Source organism: Pecten maximus, chromosome 15, assembly GCF_902652985.1.
Source record: "Pecten maximus chromosome 15, xPecMax1.1, whole genome shotgun sequence".
Lineage (NCBI taxonomy): Eukaryota > Metazoa > Mollusca > Bivalvia > Pectinida > Pectinidae > Pecten > Pecten maximus.
In genome coordinates, this window is record NC_047029.1 from 20,976,465 (window position 1) to 20,993,012 (window position 16,548).

The following is a 16,548-nucleotide window of genomic DNA, read 5'->3' on the forward strand; positions in this document are numbered from 1 at the left end:
TTGTGTTTCTGTGTCATTTTTGTATCTAAGCTATATATGGATTGAATAGATTTTTTAAATTTTCATTGCGGCTATGAATACCAGTAGCTAGCTACATATCCCGTGGCGCGCGGTAGCGCGCCTCGGAGGATATGTAGCTTGCTACTGGTATTCATAGCCGCAATGAAAATTTAAAAAATCTATTCAATTCATATATTTACATAACCTTGATTTAAAAAATTTATATCGAGAAAACGAGAAATTTTATTAAAAAGAAAAATTTGTCATGTATACGACGAAACGCCAAATTATTAGAACAGCCGGGAGATCCCGCCTATGCACCACGCCATTGTTTTAATGTCGTTCTGCATTTTCTGGTCTTTTTTGTTTAATTTTGTATAAAACAATAAGAAAGAAGTATTAAAGTAAAAATAATATTAAATACAATCATTCATGTTGTTAACACTTATCTCGTACCAACGTTATCCATCCAAGGGAAGCTACTCTTTCTGTCTTACTGTCGATGGCGTATTAATATGACCCGATTAATCAGGTGATTTGCACGAGAGACAATGTTTTCATACGGTTTTCATAGTGTATTCATGGTCATATGTTTGTTGTTTTCACTTGGTATGTTCATATCAGCAAACCACATTAGGAATGTAAATATATGGATATGAATCGCTACTGATCTACAGCTGATAAACGTCGAGTGACTATGAGTGAGCATGCGTGACCATGGAACATTATCGCGTGTCTATCGCGTCTTGTGTCTATGTACGTAAACGATGATCGATAAGTCATGGACATCCTTTGTCTTCAATAACTTTCATTTAACCTATTTAATTATTGTTGATGTACGATTGGACGATATTTGCAAGTTCACAAATCTGATTGGCTGATGCGTGATTTGACGATTTGTAGGCCCGCAGATATGATTGATTAATAACTATGAGATTTGTCAATACATAGGTACATAATTGCAATTTTGCGGTTTTGTAACATCAAAATTTAATTTCGTGTGATATGAATTTGAGAAAGTCACTTTCCAAATACCCTGAAAGCTAGTTATAACGATTTGCATATGTCAATATCCATGATGGCTACCTGTCAGCCATCTTGTTTTCATTCATTCTGAAAAAGAATTTGCACAACCCGATAGCATTTAACTTTAAGAATAAGCACAATAACATATGTACAAGTATGAATGGGAAATAATTCCGTTATCTGTAAGAAATAATGACAAATATCTTCAAAAATCGAAGATTACAAGGTGGCTGCCTGTCGGTAATCTTGTTCATTCACGAACAAGAATGTCCAAATCTTGTGTCAGGGCCAGAGGAAACTCGGGCTTACTTTCAATATCATATAAAACGGACATGGGTATGTAGTGGTGCATATTATAGAATATTGGCTTACCATACTGCCATTTTTCATCGTAGACGACCAAACATTTCTCGGTCTATAGTCCTAATCAAGGTGACTTTGTCGAAGGTCAAAATTTGTACTGAATATAGATGCAGTTTTAGAATGTATAAGAATCTCGCTGAATAACAGAAGACGGTGTGTTATATCAAAAGACCATTGGCAGTAAAAAAAAGTCACAGGACGTCACATCAGTGTGGGACCGGGTCACCAGATACTTTGTTACCGTCTAGATGTTTCATTTTAATCGAATGCTAAACCAGCTCCGCTAAAAGTCTATAAATACAACAGCGGTAGGTCCTAATACACCTAGACACAGGGACTTGACACAAATTCACAACTCACGGTCAACATATGTTTTGTATATCAAGGATACTTTTATATGTGGGTTGGGAATTCGTGCGAAGCCCCTGTGTACTAACAAAGTATATATTTGCATTTGAAAAATCCTAGATACTTATATTAGTTATACCTATTGTTTGGTAACTACTATCTATCTACTCTTATAAACTGTATTATTTACTTTTATTAATGACTTAGGTACTCGTCTCCAGTTATGTTTATTGTTTTGTCCACCCCCTGACTACTCTGACAAATTGTGCTTTTGTTGTTAAAATCAATGTTTGCGGATGTTTTTCACCAGTTACGCCTACTGTTTTGTTCATCCTCTATAACAATTAGTTACGTATTGTATATATGTGTATGTTGATGCTTCTATGTTATACTTATGAGCCGTAAGGCTTCAAGTTGAATAAACTATACTAACTATACATACTAACACTAACACATTATCATGTCACAGTCGCGTGGAGCTAAATATATCTTATGATGTTCTACTTCGGTGTACCTGGTTGCAGAACAAACACTGACACCGGTCAAGGTCACTGTGACAATCATAGAACGTGAGCACTAAATTGCACAGTTCTTGCTGACACGCCAGTTTTCATTTTATAACAACAATAATTAAAGGGGCATTCCATTCAACCCTCGCGACGGTTTCACGTTCCGTCATATTTCTATCACTGGCGAAAACCGAATGTCACTGCGCATGCCCGAATTATTGTTCGCCAAGGAAGATTTATTTTCGTAAGACGGGGAGTTTTATAAAATAATTATATATTTTTATTTTTCTAAAACTCTTTGGATTCGACACCAGGGTCGTTATTACGTCAAAGTTGATAACTTTAGCAGTTAGGGGAAATTACCTTTAAGAAATTTTTATTTTTTTTTCACAATTTTATTGTTTACGAAGCCATGTGGGGCTTTCAAGATTCCCCAAAATATAGCAGATTACTCCTCACTAAACCAGTCCTTTCTCGGCTCAGAACCGGACATCATATACATCTGTACATAGGGCAATGGTCATGTTGCTGTCATGAATGAGCTACCTAAAATAACTCGCCATTGTATGTTATCTACGTCCGGGGGCGCGTGCATTCTGGTAATAGGTATAGACTGTTTCTTATATCTTCTTTTCTGAAACAATATAAAATCCATACGCCCCGGCGTTTAGTATCATGTAATTGGAAATTAATTGTAGTCTGCCTGAACAGACGAGCTCCTGTACGTCTTGTTGGACCGATTTAGCCCCTACATACAGCCATCATGATACAACACCCATGGCCAGCTTACATGTTTAATGGACTGTTCAGACCTTTCATATAACGTACTCCAAGTCCCGGATCTGAGATACATTTTATTGATAACGATTTAATGGGACATTCCTTCGTTTGGATATTAGAAACGTGCAAAATTTCATTTAATTTAATACTTGCAGCACTTTGGTTTCCCATGAGAGTAACACTCGTATAAGTGTAAAGATGATACATTTTACAACTTAAACAAAATACGCATTTCCAATGTAGTTTCATTTTGGCGACCTGCACTTTATTCAAACGAAGGAATGTCCCTAATAGTATGTTAAGAGCGTTTTTTGTTTTTTTTTAATAAAACATTTTTCTTTTCTACTTCTGTTTTTTCTGTAAAAGTCTTTCTCTCTTTTTTTGTTGTTATTTTAAGTTTTGCATTGAGTATTCTAGCCCAAAATGACCGTCTTCGTGTGTTGACTAATCAAATCAAATTATTCCATCAATCCGGTGGCGTCATATTACCGGGAACGGTGTTCCTGAGGGGTAAGTAATTTAGTGTTTTCTCCCCCTAGTTTGAAATTTAGAATTAGACATATCCTTGAGACCAAACCTCAATTTAATTTATAATTTTGATATTCCAGCGACATATGGACGGTCTATCCTTAACCGAATCAACTGCAACTCCGTGGATGAACTAAACACATGTTGCGGGATACTCGGAACACCTCTAAAGGCACACTAATCGAGCGACGTGTTCAGAATGGTGGCGAGATGACGTCCGAGTCGGTAGGGAGTAGTTAGTATCTAATCGGGATTACATACTTCCTAGCCGAGTCAATAGGGAGCGGTTAGTATTTTGTATTTTATCAAAATGAAATATACTAGCCGAGTTGGACGGCCAAGGGAGAAACTTGTTTTAGGTATCTAATCAGGATCCAAAGGAAGAAAGGAGAGAAAAAAACAAAACAAAAGCCACCAAAAACGTCTTTATAAAAATGACATTTTAATTTGCGTAGAATAAACAAAAATGTTTAACAAGAATTATATAAACCTTGCATACTGGGGTCTCGTTGTATGAGGGACTGATGTTAGTAGTAGACCTATTAGTCATTTTCTGAGATAGTCTTTCTGACGTCATTTATTACGTGATCATAGTCAATAATGACGTCACCACAACTTAGTTCAATGCCCAATCGAAACTTGGTATCATGGACTGACATAATTTCAGGTATAATAATCAAATAAATCACCATTACAGTATATATAAGTACAACATATACATTATATTATATTTAAACTATCTTATTTTTATATAAAATTGATCATAAAATGTACGAAATAAAAAAATAAAATGAATTATAAAAAAAAACATGACGGTTTTCCTATCAATATATAGCACCATCAAACACGACTTTCTTTTGGAAGACGGGAAATCTCAGTGAAACAAATGACCCCAGAGGCGACGGTATTCATCACTTCTAGGTTTATCGTTTGTCTTTGAATCATGACGTCACAAACCAATCATTCTGCTGTGTATCAAATTGTCGTTTCAAACGTTTAACAGTAAAGTGTAAATTTGGGACCAAGGAAGGCATACATGCGGAAGTGGAAAGATCCTGTTTGGAGTGTTTGTGATCAAACTAAAATGTAAAAACTCTCCAAATTCCCGATGAAAGCCTGTCCAAACCTCAATCTTGCTTCCTACCAGTCCCTAAAGCATTATGTAAACTGCTTGGAGGGATCGTTTAATCCAGGTGGTCATTAAGGCAGGTTTTCGGTCCATTTTCCTTGAATCTGCAAGAAGAGACTACCTATCATATGTTTCATTATCTATTGTCTCCCTTTGAAGGTCCAATATTGATATATCCTTCCTGCTACAATCTTATAACTGTTAGTCATAACTGTCCTGTATTATAATTAGTGACTGTGTGTTACAACTATTTCAAAACTACACTTCTTTGACTCCCGACATGCACTTGAGGCCATTAAAAAAATCACACACGTACGGTCATATTCATGCACATCTCAAACGCGCACGTACAGTTGTACTGTCACCACACCAGTACAGACCACACACGCGCAATGTCTCTCTGTCTGTCTCACGTATACTATCACACAACACACTCGCGCAACATCTCACGTACATGTGCGCACGCACCACACACACACACACAACATCTCCCACATATAAGCACCGTCACAAACGAGGACTCACCATCAAACACATCGTACTGCCAAAATTACACACACACTCAACCTTACACAGGCGCACTGACACACACACTCAACCTTAAAAACACGCGTGCATTTTTATTGTATATAAATCCGGAGTGTGACAAGCTATGACGTCATATCCGTTTATTGCGCTGACAGGGAATAAAATCTAAACTCATTAAACTCGCAAACGTTAAAATAGTAACTGGCATTAAGTTCCAGGAAATGAGTATATCGTCCTATACGACCCAGTAAGATATTCTAATCAACATGACACAGTGTATCATTTCGTTAACATCAAAGATGGTGTTTGCGGCTGTAACCAGGACAGGAAAGGAAGGACGACTCTTGTGTTTGAACCTGTTGTCATTTGTTCAATCAGCTAAATGTTTGGATGAACGCTTGTAACGCTGTCTTTTCTACACACGTGTTAAAGTTGTGTGTCGTCGTTTTCAAAAGCGACATTGCTTTCCATGGTTCCTATTTTCTGGTCGTCTGTTTGATAACTGTTGTCCTTTGAGTGGTTTTTACCTGTCACGTTACGGCGACAGGAACACACTGACGGGTCAAACTTAGGGCAGAACGGAAAGTATTTCGGCCAAGACATCCTATCCAGTAATGGTTGTATCAGGGGTAGATCATACACCGAAAACCCCGCTACGGCACCGGAAGTGGAGGTGTCCACACTTCGCCATTTGGTCAGACCTCGCTCTTCCGGTGTACCTGTCAGAGACGAAATTAAACACATCACCGTTAATGAAAAAGGTTTTAGCAATTTGATTAAAAGCAGATGTCACTACGCCTGAACATCTGAAGGTGCTCCGACCAAGGTGACGGTCAGGTGACGTTTCGATTAGCCAATTACATTGCCGCTGTCAAAATCTGTTCAGCGATTCGATATTCCTCTTGACAGTACGCTTAGTCATGATAAGACCCGAGAGTAATCGAACAGAGCTCAGCGATGCGAAACAACATCTTTATCGCAACTTTTGCTCCTTACCAAAATGCAGACAAAAGCTTTGAAAAGCTCATCTCTGATTGGCTAATATATAATAAGCATTCTTTGTGACGGGTCACCCAAATGTGACCCTGATCGAAACACCTTCAGATGTTCAGACGTAGTACGTAGTAAATGTATCCATGTAACAGCTGATTTTAATCAGATTGAAGTTTTAAAAACAGTGTGAAAGTATGAATGACTTAAATATTGACAGCTGTGTAGTTGTTCGTATTGATCATAGAGCATATAATGGTGAACAAGCCTAGATGCCTTCCGAAATACACCCGGATCACTCGGACGGCATACACTTATCTGCGTTGGACTGAAATCGACTAATGAACAGGAACACTGGTCTTCAGAATGCTAACTTCATTTTGAATGCACTCTGTTCTAAATACAGAAACAGTTACCTTGACCCCGACGTTTGCAACATTATAAACCGGAAGTGTAAGGATCTTAATGGTGTCGCCTCTCTGCTTTTCGATACTTACCCGGTATGGTGTTGTCTAATACAAAGCCCAGCACCCCGCCAACAAGCATACTGGTACTTAGAAGGACTGTGAGTATCTGATCAGCGACGTCACTTCCTGTGGAATATAATTTGATATTAGGCGATAAAAGTGCTGTTTCAGCAAATACCGGCAAATACAATGTATTCAAGAAATATCTAAACCATAATAGTTTTCTTAATATGTATATTGAATACTGGTAAATGGAAAAGAAATATCTAACTCAAAATAGCTTTCTTGAAATAGCAAATCAGCAACAGTAGCTTTCTATTAAGAGCAATATAACTAGTTAGGAAGGGAAGCAACTCCTGTGTGCTTCAACTAACAGTCGCTATCTTATAACATTATCACTAAACCATTTAAACAGACATCTAGTAATCTCGTTTGACAGAATACGAGGTTTAAAGGGAATTTGCTTAGTTTTGTTTGTAACGGTTTGAGTGAGAGTCGTCATTTTCTGTGTATAACCTGTCATGAAGTTTAAATAAAATAATGGGCCTACATACTATTGGTTAATTTATTAGATATATGTAACATGTATATATGTTTAAGGGGTTATGAAAAAAATCTGGACTCGAATTAGTGACCTCTCTACTTCCGTACGTCCTACGGCAAGGCTAAAAGGAAATTCCCACTGACCCAGTCAGGTGACCTAACCCTCCCGTGTTTTGTCATTAAGGAGGCTAACGACTTTACAAACCGGTGTTGATGACGTTGCCGTGACTCTTCATCCACATAGGGAAGGAAAGACCGAAGAATAGCGATATGCCCACAATAAAAATGTTACGTGACGAACTCATATCTACATACTGTAGGTTCGAAAGTCCAACGGCTGTTATCATACCTGTAAAATAACAATAACATATCTGTTATCATACCTGTAAAATAACAATAACATATCTGTTATCATACCTTTAATATGACAATAACATACCTGTTATCATACCTTTAATATAACAATAACATATCTGTTATCATACCTGTAAAATAACAATAACATACCTGTTATCATACCTGTAAAATAGCGATAACATGTATGTTATCATACCTTTAATATGACAATGACATATCTGTTATCATACCTTTAATGTAACAATAACATATCTGTTATCATACCTGAAATATGACAATAACATATATGGTATCATACTTGAAGTACATGTATACTAATAGCACGCCTGTTCTACTTGTTCTGATTCAGTTTCACAGTTTCTGATTTTCACGGCCCGTACAATAATGCTATATTGGTATGAGTCGCAATCCAAAGTTAAATTTCGTGCCGTTCTTTTGACGTCACGAGTACACCGACAGTTCGTGGAAATAAACAGAAAATTATTTATGAAAATCAGCCATATTTAAATGGACAAGTAATATAAGTTATGGTCCCTCACTTTTACATTGAGTTTACACTGATATATTAAAGCATTGAATTGTTCTTGTATGGTAATTATGATGTATTTGAATGCAAGAGCTTTGCAAACAAACAACATAATGCTCGATAAACCTGCAATGACATTATCGATTATAATAATGTGACCCCTGTGAACTGTCACCTGGTATGATATTATCAATTATAATAGTGTGACCCCTGTGAACTGTGACCTGGTATGATATTATCAATTATAATAATGTGACCCCTTTGAACTGTGACCTGGTATGACATTATCAATTATAATAGTTTGACCCCTGTGAACTGTGACCTGGTATGACATTATCAATTATAATAGTGTGACCCCGTGAACTGTGACCTGGTATAACATTATCAAATATAATGGTGTGACCCCTGTGAACTGTGACCTGGTATAACCTTACCAAAGACAATCATGAACACTCCGCCTATGACTGGGTCTGGAATTGTGACGAAAAGGGCACCGAACTTGCCGAAACAGCTGAGTAAAATCATGATAATGCCCCCTACCTGCACTACACGGAGACTGCCAACCTGTAAAGGAAACGACTCAACATTATTAAATTTATATTTAAAATAATCAAACGACATTTTAGAAGATTTCTTTTGCTACAAATAGATTTGGACCTACACTTTACATGACCATATATGAATTAGATATTGCGTTACCTTGGTGATACCGATAGCCCCGACGTTCTCGCTGTATGACGTCGTACCGTTCCCAGACCCCCACGCGCCGGCCAGGATACAGCCGATGCCCTCCATGCCTATACCTGAAAATTACGTGATATTTTGAGACGTCGCATACAAAGTGCGTCATCGAGTGGAAAGTACTTATTAACGTTTTTGCATAATGGATAAAAAGCTTGCATTTTCACCAAAAGAAATTCTTGTATGAAGACCGATTTTTACCGACCAAAAATAACTCAATTTATTGAGCTGAATGTTTTGATAACAGAGGTTTTGACCTTTGACCTGCGGTCTACAGGCCTGAACCTTATCTGAAAATATCTAGTTCTTCAGCTTGTTGTATCGGTGCCAATATGCCTAAGGTCAGCTTAAAGGACATTCTATAAAGGTCTGCTTAAGGGACATTCTACAAAGCAATTGCACCTTGTCGAAGGCCTGGCAGTCGTCCCGGAACAATACATGGACACCGGAAGGCGTCGCTTATGTTCATTTCTGCGTCAATTCTGTGTAGACTGCCTATTTTTCAATCAAATGCAATCTTTTTTTTTACATCCAATTCACTTGTCAAGGGCATAAACTCAATTCGTACTGAACTCTTAACCCGAAAGTAAATCAAAACTCTAACAGTACCTCTATTGACGGCGTGCACTGGAGGGGGCGGTGCTCCGGCCAGTCGTGCGCATGCGTAGTAATCGCCGACAGACTCCATCATGGACGCAAGAACTCCGGCTAACATCCCGAAAACTCCGGCAAAACTTACAGTAGGAACGCCCCACTGTCCTAAGGACACAGGGAAAACAATAAGGATAATCTCCTTGTATTCACAAACTACCTACCCTATTTACTGCCACAGTCAAACATTGAATAGGCTAATTAAACGGCAACTTAAAATGCCGACAAGTTAACGTTTACATAATTTGGTTATTATGATTTATAAAGTGTGCATACAGATCTGGTAAAACCAAATTCAGTTCCATTTCAAGGCCACAATAACAATTTTAAGGAACTTTTTCTTGGAGAATAGAAGACATTTTACGTTCCAAAACGAATGTTGCAGTGCCTGGTGCTTCACTTATCACGCCGCACCATTTCAGCACTGATTCTCCAATTTCTTAGGGCAACCATTTTAAAACGCAATATGCATTTCACCTTTGAACTTTGAACTTCCAAACCGTGTTAAGTTGAACCTTGACCCAATATTTAAATAACGAGTCTATCTTTTTCATTGAAAGTGCATCTCCCCAAAGTCATGTCTGTAAGTAATTGCACAACCGGAATTAATAGGAACAAGAATCGAAATGGTTCAGAGATGTCACTGGCATTTTTAAAATCCTCGACGATAGGAAACAGGTATGTAATTATGGAGTACTTTAACATATATTTAAAGACTTCTCAATGTCACGGGCCAGAATCCGAGATTTATCATTGCCGAGAGTATGTTCAAAGCTTTTCAGACTACATTGCAAGCAAAATTCAAAGACACTTGAAGACTGTAAGAGACTTGTCCTATTTTACCTGGGTAAGGGAATCGGAACCACTGTGCATCTGCGATAACGCTTATCTTGGTGTCTGTGCGACTTTTGTACCCCCAGCCTCCACTGTCCGTGGGGAAGGCTCCTGCCGCCGTGAGGATGGCACATATCCCCCAGGCTACTACCATGGCCAATAATACCTACAAAAGGTCAACAGGTCATTTGGCTGTAGGTATAAAGTAGTCTTGTGTCATTGTATGACCCGCCTATTGTAAGGATGGTAAACAGCAAAGAAGCATTCTTAGGAGATATAAGATGTGTAACGCTCAATATTCCTAAATTGTAGAAGTATTGAAGAAGAGGGAAAGGAGATAAGAATTTCTCACATACCTTCACATGGTTATTCGGCGGTTGCAAAGGAAAAGATAAATGGATCTTACACAGGGTGGGTAAAGACAGCCGGCGCGCTATATGAGGCTGCTCACAATATCGTAACGTCATCATTTTACGTTGAATAATTTTAAAAGTCGCAAATGTAGACGTCATAAATTTTGACGAACATTCAAAGGAGCATTGAAGATGGCGCGATTTCATAAAAAACGTACATTTGGTTGCAAGCATGTGAGAAAACTAATCAAACATTGGTCTGTTCCGCGAACAAGAATATACCAACCCTCGTGTAAGAGTTCGGCTGGCCAGCACTCGGCAAGCCTCGTGATGACTGTCCAAACTCTTACACTCGGGTTGAGATATCCCTGTCCACGGGACAGACCCATGTAAGATTCTATTAATCTTCAAAGTATTCCATATTCATATTCAAGTATACCAAACTGTTAACGCATGAATCAATTTGTATAACGTACCGGTACAAGTTTGAAGATCGGCAGCTTGTATGTGCTACACCCTTTCCCCCTCCGGTACTCACATACAGGTATGGTGACGTTACGCAGATACTGAGAAAACAGCGCTATCAAAAACATTGTCCTGAAAGAAACGAGATAAAATTTGATTTTAAACTCAATCTGTGCGAAACGCATTTTCGAAATGGAATTCATCAGTTCGGTGTATATAATTATTATGTGTTTATCTTAAATTCAAACGCGATTGAAAACTGTGCGAGCTATCGAATGTTTCCACTGTCAAGTAAAGAAGCGCAAAACGGAGCTATATATGCATTGTAAACAGTTTTCAGTTGCTGTGTTTAGGTGAACTACTTTCGAAACAATTTGGGAAGAGGACTTGTAAACGTTTATAAAAGCTACGTTTAATAATTTCGCAAACATTGAAGCCTTAAATCCTAAAAGTGATTGGTGGCAGTTGAAATCCAGCCATGTGTGAGAAATATTTGTTTATTTTCTGTAAATGTGCACTGGAAACGCTCACAATGTTACGATTCTACGTTTCAAACATGCAACGTATGGAGAGCGCATGTGTTATCACGTGTCATGTACGTCACTCACATCAAGGCGATATACCACTGCTCTGCAGCGAGGTTGGCCGCATCCGGAAATAGCGCGAGACCAATCAGAGTAACGGTGGGCGTGACCGCTAAAGGACCGATCACGCGCAGCACCACCCCTACCGCGCCACTGAAACCTATAACAACCTGGAACAGTGACGCCACCATGATGGCTCCCTGGATCTGAAACAGACACGCGATGTTAATATTAGTATTGGTGTCGTTGACAGCTTGGTTTCAGCATACTGTTGACACTTTTTCGGCATTTCTTGAAGAGTAATGGTTACATCTCCATGCATGTATAAAGTTGCTTTTCATACAAATAAAGCTGGTTTTTTTTTTTTTTTTTTGTGTGTGTGTGTGTGTTTTTTATATATAAAACAAACTGACAATACCTATATCGTTTCTTCAGGTGTAGCACATTTTCAGACGTTTTAAAGGGCTACATTAAAATTCGGGGGAAATGAGACTTCTCGGTGTTCCAAGGGATGTCATTTTTACCGGGTAGGGTTAAAAAAAAGAATTTTAACATACAATGAATGATGTAATACGCTATATGATATACACAGACATGTACTATTACGTAATATGTATAAACAGCCACAGTCATGTACTATTACATAATATGTATAAACAGCCACAGACATGTACTATTACGTAATATGTATATACAGCCACAGACATGGGTTCCAGGCCGTACACCATTTCACACTGTATACATTACCTCCCGTAGCCGAGAGTGCCAGATCTCCCTGTGTCCTGGACTACCAATACTTGGATAGTCCGTCAAATTGACCAAACCTGATAGCAAAACAAAGAAGTGATATTAAACCATACAAAACACAATACTTCTCAAATAAACATCGTTTGTGTCACACGTTTATCCGGGCTTCTACTGTCTCGCGACTTTAGAAACAGTCTACATAGAGTATATCATTTATGAGAAATAAGCGAAGACTCTAATTTATATCTGTAAGATTTTGATAGGTTTTCAACAGCCAAAACAATCGGAACACCTCGCCTCCGTCGGCGAACGTAGGAAAAAATGACGAGGGGTTCCGATTGCAACCAAAAAAGTCATCAATGCTATCTATGACGTCATAAAAGTGTTGTTACATGCGTGCCAATGACATGGTCGTATGACCAGACAGTGCCTGCTGGCTATGTGTGAAATAGTTATTGGCATTAAGATAGATGGTGTTGTAATGACGAGGAACAAATCCACGGTAGAAGTGGTCAAGGATTTGATTTCTTTCCTTATTGGTCGAAGACATGATGACCAAGTCTAGGACATACCCTTCTCGGCTAGTGTGTAGGGGCATGCCCACTGCGGCAAGGCCAGGATGGACTGAGTTGGCACGAGGAACGCGAACGTAGCGCCCTGTATAATGGGAAGTCTGTAACAAAATACCATCCATTATAAACATTTGAAATATTAAAGAAAATGTCGAAATCTGACCATTTTATGTGATTAAACTGTGATTTCATAGTTTTCCGTGAGAATTTCTTCCCGTCGACAATTACATTGATAAAATCAAAACACTAAGTACTGTCGGTGGTCCAGAGATTTGATCCACGGGTGAGCGATGGTAAAACTTATAAACAACAATGACTATTATTCTTCTGATACAGTATTTTATCATTTTCATCTTAACCTTCCAAAGTTGTGACGTCGCCTGTGACGGTCAAATCCGCAGATAATTATCTCTTACTATAACCAGTTTAAGCTATCAATTGTGTTTACAACTGTGTTGTTATCCAAAATATATCTGTTATATCTTTGTCGTACGTTTGACCTGTCTGTAGCAAGTTATGACGGAAAGTGTCGACAACAAAATGGCGTCTTTCCACACATACAAGATTTTGTTTATGTGATCTAAAATATTCTCAAATGAGGGAAACTAATTTTCGACTTCAGCATTAATTTGCGGATTTGTCACGCTACTTACTGATATACTGAGAAGTATCCCGTGATAATCATTTATGCTATTGATGAACTTCTATAAAAAGACATTTTTCATCACATACGTCTCGACATGAGCAAATGACACACGTTACGTTGATTATGATGCTCTAATATGAAAGTTCAAAGATGACGTCACATATGACAGAATACCTGACTCCAAACGTAGTCTGTAGAAGTGTACATAGGCCGGACACAAAGAATATTGTATTGATGAGCTCCCCAAGTCCGACTTTGTCCTCCGCCACGCAGAAAGTTTTATACAGGATTAAAGGAACCGAGATCGTAGAGCCAAACGCTGTCAGGTAATGCTGTAATCCAAAACACAGTGAAATATAACACACAACAGGCAATACTGTAGACTAAAACCCGGTAAAATTAGCACACAACAGGCAACAGTTAATGCTGTAACCCACAACCAGGTAAAATTTTACACAACAGTTATTGCTGTAACCCACAACCAGGTAAAATTTTACACAACAGTTATTGCTGTAACCCACAACCCGGTAAAATTTAACACAACAGGTAATCCTGTAACCCACATCACAGTAAAATTTAACACAACAGTTATTGCTGTAACTCACAACCAGGTAAAATTTAACACAACAGTTATTGTTGTAACCCACAACCCGGTAAAATTTAACACACAACAGTTATTGCTGTAACACACAACCCAGTAAAATTTAACACACAACAGTTATTGCTGTAACCCACAACCAGGTAAAATTTAACACAACAGTTATTGCTGTAACCTACAACCAGGTAAAATTTAACACAACAGTTATTGCTGTAACCCACAACCTGGTAACATTTAACACAACAGGTAATCCTGTAACACACAACCCGGTAAAATGTTACACACGACTTTTAATGTTAACACAACAGGTAATCCTGTAACACACAACCTGGTAAAATGTTACACACGACTTTTAATGTTAACACAACAGGTAATCCTGTAACACACAACCTGGTAAAATGTTACACACGACTTTTAATGTTAACACAACAGGTAATCCTGTAACACACAACCTGGTAAAATGTTACACACGACTTTTAATGTTAACACAACAGGTAATCCTGTAACACACAACCCGGTAACATTTAACACAACAGGTAATCCTGTAACACACAACCCGGTAACATTTAACACAACAGTTATTGCTGTAACACACAACCCAGTTGAGCACACCACAGGCTTTGCTGTAACACACAGCATAGTAAAGTTAATAGCAACGAATGGACACTGGGATATCTACGCTCCTGTTTGGCACTACAATTTTTTATTAGAAATGGTTTTTTTTTCAAATATTGCAACATGCTGTCATGTTGTTATTCCGTCCGATTTGATCTATGACCTTGACATGGAGTTAACGCCGTGAAAGTGACATTAGCTGGTTGTCCATATATGTAATTTGACCTCAAAGAGTGACCTTGTCCATAAGGGAAGTGAAAGTTGTCACAGGGCATGTATATACTTTCTCTGTTTGAGTATATACGGATATGTGTGGAATCCCGTGTGTCTGTAGCAGGTGCTATTTGATCAGATTTTGTATTTGACCTTGAACTTTGACCTTAACCAACCAAATGGAAGTTGAGAAGGTCGTGCCAATTGGCACTAAGGCGCTATCTTTGATTTCACGATAAAGAGGCGAGATTAAACTTGAATAGCGGGAAACGACCGGAAGAAACGGAATACAATAATGGAGAGAAAATAATTGCGAGTGTGTTATCTCGAGAAAATATACGTAGGTATTTTATAATCCGTGATTAGAGTACATTTTATTTAGTGCTAATGTAACGATACATAGAAATATCGATATATTGCGATTGTTTCCATTAGGGATACATATCCAGTATTACATGTCTCACACAGCCCAGCAGTTAATCATGATCACAAACCTAACAGCTGCAACAATACGTAAAACGAAACCAAACTCACGCGTAGCTGCCGTGCACATCGTACATACAGTTGTTACAGCGTACCGTTTACCGCCCCCGCTGGTGCAACAAGTGATATAAGCTGTTGTATGTACCAGGCACCACCCCGCTGATGCGACAAGTTAGCTGTTACATTGTCTGACAACATCCCCGCCGTTCGGTAATAATCGGTGAGTGCGGATCAAACAGTACCACGGTACAAAATGGCGTCGGTCCGATTGTCAATGGAACAATCATCTGCCTACAGCTGGCGGTGTGCACGTGCCGCTCTTAGGCCAAGCCAAATAATATATAATGTTGTTTTACATGAACACAGACACAAAATAGAATGCTTAACTTAAGACAATTCAATAACTTCTGGCATTTTTGACTCTATTTAGTCTAACATAAGGCCGTCTCCATTAAATTGATCATCGCAATTGGCTTTCTGGTGGGGACACCCAAATGTCAGGAATAGGTGGTGCCCTCTAGTGTGAAAACACACTGTTAGAAATAAGTGGTACAATAGGGTGAAGAATGCTACAAAGCGCAATTTGCAATAGGTGGAACCTTCTAGTGTAAAAACCCACCATAACCTACGAGTTGTTCCCTATGGAATAAAACCATTATTAACAATAAGTGGCGCCATCTGGTTGCAAAGACACTACTAGCAAAGAGTGACAACCTCTCGAGTAAAATTGGTCATAGGCAATAGGCGGCACTTTCTGGGATAAAATCCATGTCGCAAACATTGAGATTAGCACCATTCTCTCCAGAGTTTTCGTTTCTGTTCAATTTGTTTTTGTAGTAAAGCTCTGACCTTCGGATATATTTACTGTATTACCAACTAGCAATATACTCCATAGACAGATGGATAGTTAGTTATCACTGAGAAGTTGTGAACACAACTTTCTTAAGAAAAC

At 38.4% G+C, this 16,548-nt stretch overlaps 1 protein-coding gene across 6 annotated transcripts in view; it reads right to left on the reverse strand.

Annotated features, from left to right (window-relative positions):
• Positions 1–3,973: 3,973 nt before the first annotated feature.
• LOC117343178 (solute carrier family 23 member 1-like) overlaps positions 3,974–16,548 on the reverse strand; it is a 46,232-nt gene continuing 33,657 nt past the window's right edge. For all 6 annotated transcript variants that reach the window (XM_033905514.1, XM_033905511.1, XM_033905509.1 and 3 more), the window contains exons 4-15: positions 13,862–14,019; positions 13,042–13,142; positions 12,470–12,546; positions 11,747–11,928; positions 11,150–11,270; positions 10,330–10,486; positions 9,445–9,594; positions 8,794–8,897; positions 8,529–8,658; positions 7,417–7,560; positions 6,699–6,794; positions 3,974–5,930 (exon numbers count right to left, since the gene is read on the reverse strand). In XM_033905514.1, coding sequence (XP_033761405.1) covers positions 5,638–5,930; positions 6,699–6,794; positions 7,417–7,560; positions 8,529–8,658; positions 8,794–8,897; positions 9,445–9,594; positions 10,330–10,486; positions 11,150–11,270; positions 11,747–11,928; positions 12,470–12,546; positions 13,042–13,142; positions 13,862–14,019 — 1,713 coding nt within the window. In that variant the 3' untranslated portion in view covers positions 3,974–5,637. The remainder of the gene's footprint in view (positions 5,931–6,698; positions 6,795–7,416; positions 7,561–8,528; positions 8,659–8,793; positions 8,898–9,444; positions 9,595–10,329; positions 10,487–11,149; positions 11,271–11,746; positions 11,929–12,469; positions 12,547–13,041; positions 13,143–13,861; positions 14,020–16,548) is intronic.